Source organism: Eptatretus burgeri, chromosome 1 (assembly GCF_056783735.1).
Source record: "Eptatretus burgeri isolate ZD-2024b chromosome 1, Ebu_testis_v1, whole genome shotgun sequence".
Classification (NCBI taxonomy): Eukaryota; Metazoa; Chordata; class Myxini; order Myxiniformes; family Myxinidae; genus Eptatretus; species Eptatretus burgeri.
Window position 1 is genome coordinate 149,656,834 of NC_140961.1, and position 6,685 is coordinate 149,663,518.

At 42.9% G+C, this 6,685-nt stretch overlaps 1 protein-coding gene across 1 annotated transcript in view; it reads left to right on the forward strand.

Annotated features, from left to right (window-relative positions):
• The first annotated feature begins 3,963 nt into the window (after positions 1-3,963).
• The window catches only part of LOC147035734 (extracellular calcium-sensing receptor-like), a 39,216-nt gene continuing 36,494 nt past the window's right edge, over positions 3,964-6,685 (forward strand). Inside the window, exon 1 of the mRNA XM_085869315.1 lies at positions 3,964-4,019. Coding sequence (XP_085725441.1) covers positions 3,964-4,019 — 56 coding nt within the window. The remainder of the gene's footprint in view (positions 4,020-6,685) is intronic.

Here is a 6,685-nt window from a genome sequence, read left to right on the forward strand (position 1 = left end):
CCGGTACTCCAGGGGCCTCCATGTGGCCATCCCCCAGACAGATTCCTGGTCCATCCCCATCTCCTTGAGATTCCGATCAACCTGCTGCAAACAAGAGGCATGTAGTCAGCCCGTTGGCCTGTCACAATCACGAGGCTCCCTTGCTAAGAGAATCTGGTGAGCCAGATCAGCATCAGGAAAACGAGGCACTTCTCCGTACAGCCGCAGCTGATGTTAACGGACTATACAGGTACCAAATCTCCTCTAAGTCTCTCTCAGCAAATGCTTGTTGGACACAAGGTCTGACCAGCAGTAGGTAAGGATTCCCCGAAGAGACCTAGTATCGAAGGAGTTAAGTCTCCATCTCAGGTCCTTGTTCAGATTCCAAGGCCCACATCCATAGAGCAAGACTGGAAGAAGAAAGGACTTAAAAACTTGGACTTCATCCTCCTGCATAGGTATCGACAACACCACACCCCATGATCCAGTGAATAAATAACTTCCTCGGCCTGAACAAGATATGTATTGACCTCTGGCTCACAACGTGCTGATATATGAATATCACTGCCAATTTAAGTGAATCTCTCCAAGACCTCAACATCCTCGCCACAAACAGGTACAGTCAGGATAGAAGAACAGATAGTAGATAGCAGATAGCATACAGGTCATTGACAGACCAAGAAGTCATTGAAAGCCTGGATCTTATTTTTAATGCAGGAAACCCGTAATCCCAGTGACTTATGTGACTCATTCAGTGCCATCACGACCGCCAAAAGGATACGCAGAGTCTACAAAAAGATTACTGCATCAACTGCGAAATCAATGTCAGATATCTTGACATTCCCAAATTATGAACCACAGCCTCTCTCCAACATTCTCCCCAGAATCCAGTCCATACAAGTGCTGAAAAATGTTGGAGCCAGTGCAGACCACATGGCAAACTCCAGCAACAACTGTAAATCAGTTGTAGATGCAACCACCACACTTCACAGCACTCTCAGTGCCAGATTAATCAGTTTTGGTGGCACCCCAACAAGTCTAAGAAACCTCCAGAGGTTTCTCCCTCATCCCACGATTCACTGAATCAAACACTTTGTGGAGGTCAACAAAGTCTGCAAGCAGCCCCTGCCAAAACTCTTGTCTGTGTTCGGTGAGGACGAGAAGAACAAAGACACAGTCACTCATTGACCTCTTTGCTGTAAAGCCTGACTGCTCTGTGTGCTGGTGCTCAAGCAGATGGTGGCAAACACGATCAATAATTATCTGAGCAAAGATCTTGCCCAGCACTGAGAGTAGTGTCACTCCTTGGAAGTTTTTGCAGTCCTGGTGACCACATTTCATTTTCCAAAGAGGGACAACAAGGTCCCTCTTTCAGTCAGGTTGGAGGATGCCTTGCTCCAAACAGAGCACAGACCTCTTACAACAACATGAGAACATTTCCACCAACCTTGAGGAGTTCAGCCTTGATACCACAGAACAAAGGAGCTTTAGCCCCTTTGAAGTAGTTCATTGCAGTCTGTTTTTTCCACAAACGAAGGTGGTTCACAGTGGATTGTAGGGTCAGCAATAGGGATAGTTACACACCTCACATTCAACTCAACAGGTGGTGGGTGAGCCTGGCACAGCCACTCAAAATAACCGGCCCAGCTGGCCTTGACTTTTAACTCCTCTATCAAGAGCTAACCACCCACTATCTAACTGCAGTTAACCGAGGGATGGGCTTGGAGGCATGCAATGCATGAATTCCTGTCTAAGCAGGCCAATAATCACTTGACCACAAGTGATGCACTTCCCCTTCACAGCTTCCTTGCACATTAGCCTCCTTGTCCACCCTCAGTGCATGTGCAGTTTTATGCCTCAACTCCCTGAACAGCTCAGCTCTGCCCTTAAGCCTGGCACAATGACTGGTCAATGGAATCCATTATCCCTTTGGAGGAAAAGTTCTTTTTCGCCTGATAGTGGGTTCCAACACATCCACCAGCAACATCAAGGATGATAACCTTGAAGGCACTCACGAACCCTCCAAATCCTCTCTCAGCCTGTTCGCAAACTCCTCAGCTACCCCCTCACCCTTGACCTTGCAAACATTCAGCCTAGACTGGATGGTGCCATTCTCCTGGATTTATGCTGCAACTTCTGGGTTGCTACAATAAGCCTGTGGTTAACATTGAGGAACTCATAACTCTGGAACCCTCCAGTTCTGACATCCTCCAGCAACCATCAACAAGCACATAGTCAATCTATTTTGCCACACCATCAGCATTAGAATAACAACTACAGCAATGACGCTGTTGGTGCTGAAACCATGATCCAGCCACACTTTGTCCATGACATCTTGCAACGTCAAGGAACTTAGTGATATTCTGATGCTCAGTTGCAGACCCATGGGAAACAACATAAGTTTGTCTCACAACCAGCCTTGTCAGTGCCAGTCCATGTAATGAAATCCCCCAAGACTAGAAGAGTATCTCGCCTGGGGCACTGATTAACGACAGACTCAAGCAAAACATGGAATGCGTCCTTCACAGTGAAATCACTTGCCCCAGTCAGAGCATACACAGTTCACAGACCAGGGAAATGACACCCAAGGAATGACAAATCCTGTCTCATAACACACTCTTTGACAGGTGTAACCTCAATTATCATGGGAGTCAGCTTGTGGACACAGCTACTGCAACTCCTTGGGCATGGTAGCCATCACAGCAACCATACCAGTAGTGCGTGTAACCACCCACCATGATCTCAGCACTATCCAGTCTGTGAATGTCAGAAATTGCTGCAAATGCTGGAACTCAGATGATAGCAGAGAAAGATTGTCGCCCTTACTTTGAGAGGACATTCCTTGCACCCACCCAAAGTGACTGCCTTAGGTTAACCCGAGGAGATGCGGTCTTGAGGGCGATACCTCAGCATACCCTGACACACCACCTCAATCTGACCCAGGAAGGTTACCCCATGCTTTTCCTCCTATCATCAAGCAATGGGGGTCCAATCGGCTTCACCCCGATCCAGTCATCCAGTTAGCGAAGGGCATCTTCATAGGAGGTACTCCCACTGAGTGGGTTTTCTGTTTTCTTTGCGTTTTTTAAGTGCTTCCCTCCTCATTGTGAGCACAAAAGCATCAGAAATCAGAGGGATGCTTTTCAGTCGAAGAATAAATGGATGCACAGATGGACAGAATCATTGACACAAATGGAATTTGAACAAAAAACAAAAGGGATGACAGCTCATTCAAAATGTTGATTTAAATTTAGAGAAATTGAAAATATTTTGAAGCATTCTTTGAGAAAACGACAACAACAGTTTGTGAAGGATTCATGCCATGAACACAGTAACAGTAGGAATCACACACATGTTGTACTAAGTCAGTGCAGTTACAGAACTCTGATATTATATCATCAAGAAGCACATGCAGCAAATAGTTAATATGTCTGATTCTCACTGAATGTTTGCAATTCCATTGAAAATGATATTGGTTTTCATATCAATGCTCCATTAAAGCTAAATAGCAGTTAATGATTGATCAAAAAGGCAAAACTCGAATAATATTAAACATGATTGATGTAATTAACAGGGAAATGTAAATTTAGTTTATGATTTGGTACTTTTGGGATATGGTATTTCAGTTGACAATTTACAATTTTGAAATATACATTTGCTTGATTGTTGATTTGGGAATTAAATTACCTTTAAAAGGACATGAAATCTGACATAGTTGATTTCATTTGAGTGAGTGTTTCACTAACTTGCTTCCTAAAAATGTTGTAAACTTTGCTTTCTGCAAAGAGCAGCTGTGTTCATTTACCTGGGATGTATATACTTGGATACGTGATATACATTGAGCACAGTTTAACATTCGTGCTGTTTCTGTTGTTACCATCTGTGAGTGGAAGGACGTGTATGCCTCGAACTCGTGTTGAACGATATGGAATCGCACAACATGGAGATATCATGCTTGGTGGACTTTTTCCAATTCATGGAACGATGGCAACACCTGAACAATCCTACAAAGAATCTCCAGGAGATGTTCACTGCTCACAGTAAGTTCTTCCTTTTTCTTTGTTTCAAGAATTCTGGCTATTTTTTTGAATAATCGTTAAATGAGTATATAACAGAGTATATTGTTCTTTTCTTCAATAATATCGGACATAAATTTGAAGGGCAAGGTGGAAACCTGCTCAGTCTTGCATTATAATGTTCAGAATTAAAAGTTTTTGCAACTTCTACATTTGACTTGAGAAACCTATCTGATTTCATTCCACTGCTGGAAAAAGATGACCTACATGTCCATTCTTTTCTAGTTTCTGTGATTATATCCACCAGACTTAGTCGTGTAATGGTTGGAGTGTCTGTTCTGAGTCTTGGTGTCAGTGTCCCCTGTTAGTCCATTGTCTATTGATCCCTTCTCCTGCTGTTCCTTTTGTTATGTTGCATCCTGATCCATTCTGTGTCCTGATCCATCCTGATCCTTGACTATGTATCTAAAAAAACATCAATTCTGAAGGCTAAATTCTCATGTTGTAAAGGGTAGTTTGAAATGGTTCTAAAAGGTAAAATATAGAAATTGTGGGCAGAGTCAGTCGAACTGTCCAATGAAATGGTGGAACTCGCATGCATGCACAGCTCCTTTTATATTTCGATTTTAAATTTTGAACAATGAAGAACACGAATCAGAACATGAATTGGAAGAGGAACCTACAGTTTAGCAACACGGTGTTTCTGAATTTGGCAAAACGTATGGAATGTCTTCCCGAGAGAGCATGCGCACAGTAAGGTAAATTTTCTTTGCTTGTCTGCCTGTCTGGCAGTCAAACAAAATTTAAAATCATTCCAAACAGAAAACGTACTCTTTTTAGGGACATCACAAAGTACACAAAGAACGTGCTGTCCTGGCACATGCTCCCATACCTGACCTGACCTGACAAAGAACAGGTGCGAATAACTGATGTATCTTGTCACATTGGGTGGTGAAAAAGATGGTGCATCAGCAATGGTAAACTTCCAAAAAGTGTTTTCTTTTGTTTTTTTCAATACAGCCTTTAAAAATATTCTATTCAATTAAATTATTAATTGAACTCTGAAGAACACAAATTGCCTTCTTGCCACATCCAAAAACCTCCAGTTTAGCAGTACTTCGATAAAAAGATTACACAATTTTACGCTATCTCTACCAATGAACTTTGCCGCTCGCTCTCTCAGCATGAGAGAATATCAAGACTTCAGCCAAATCGCAGCTCGTAGGAAACATAGATTGTTCTTGGAAAAGCAAAGTAAGAGTTTAAAAGAACCTTCGCACATCCTTTTTTATCAAGACTTCATGGGGTAATGTGCGTGATGAATTCTCTAGTTTTCAAAAGCATTATCATTGGAAGTTTTGGAAAATGGCAGCTAGAAAATGCTAGTCATTTGGCAAGGGACATTTGTCGTGGGAATCAGGAGCTGTGAGTGCCAACAGGCAGTTTTTTGACTGGGAGTGTGGCTCGAGAGTTGAAAGGAGGATTTGAATTGAAATAGCTGAGAACAACCAGATATTGGAGAAGAGGAGCAGTTTAGAAGTCCATATATTTCAGCTGGGCACCCAAGAGATGGCCTGTGGCATGTGAGTGCAAAGACAGTGTAGTCGGTGCCATGAAGGACCTACAGTGTGAGTCAGGAAATTCCCCCACAAATAGTTATGCAGCATATAAGAAATGCTCCAGGTTCACCACCAGGTCTCAGGTGCCCCAGCAACACATATCCAGGAAACAAGGCCTAAGTCAGGGCCACACTATGCAGCCAGCAAATTGTGCGAGATTACAGAGTTAGAAGAATTTATGAGGGTCATGCCAAATTTGTAGAGTGGATAGCACCCATCCTCACCCATACAGGCCTCTCCCATTTGCTGCCCATGACAAAGGACTTGTTTTGTTCTCTAAGCACAATTGTTGTTGTGTCATCATGAACTAATGCTGTATCAACGATTGTGAAAATCTTAACTTTTCATGTAAACATTGATTGCTGAGTGATTGCAAAGTTGAATGCTCATTCTCGATCACTCTGATTTTTTGGGGTTACAAATTTTAAATTCCATTAGAATTGATAAGTATGTGATTTGGGAGGAATGTATCTGGAAATGCAAGGATCCTGGCAGACAGAATAGGTACACAACCACATTCACAACACGTTGAATGTTTTGGAGAGTAAAACAGTCTGGAAATGTCTTTCTTCTTCTTTTAAGCCTGACTCACCATCTTCCCCTCCATCCACACTGCTCTCCTCATTGGTCGAATCTCAGCTCAGGGGGACCTTCTCCTCTGCTCGTGATTGGTGCATTCCCATCCCAATCCCTGCGGAAAATCTGGATTGGCTCTCCGCCATTGGCATACTAATGGGGATGCGGGGAGGGTGGACCTTCCCGGGTAACAGGTGGTGGGGGGCGGGGGGGGGAGGGGTGCCATTGGGAGAGTTTAAATATCAGGACGATGAAATAACGATGGTTTTAGTTGCAAGTGTCATTATATTATTATTAATATTCTTATTTACCTAATAATAAACAGTAACTCAGTAATAAAGTTAATTTAGTTATGACACTTACCAAAATTTCTTGTGTCCAAGTTCCCGAATGAGAAGGGTGTGTTTAAGATAACTGCTTTATTGGCAGGCTGTTGATGATCTTGCCTGCTCTCGGGAGATCTCACGCAATCATGTTTGAGTCAGAAGAGCAGAT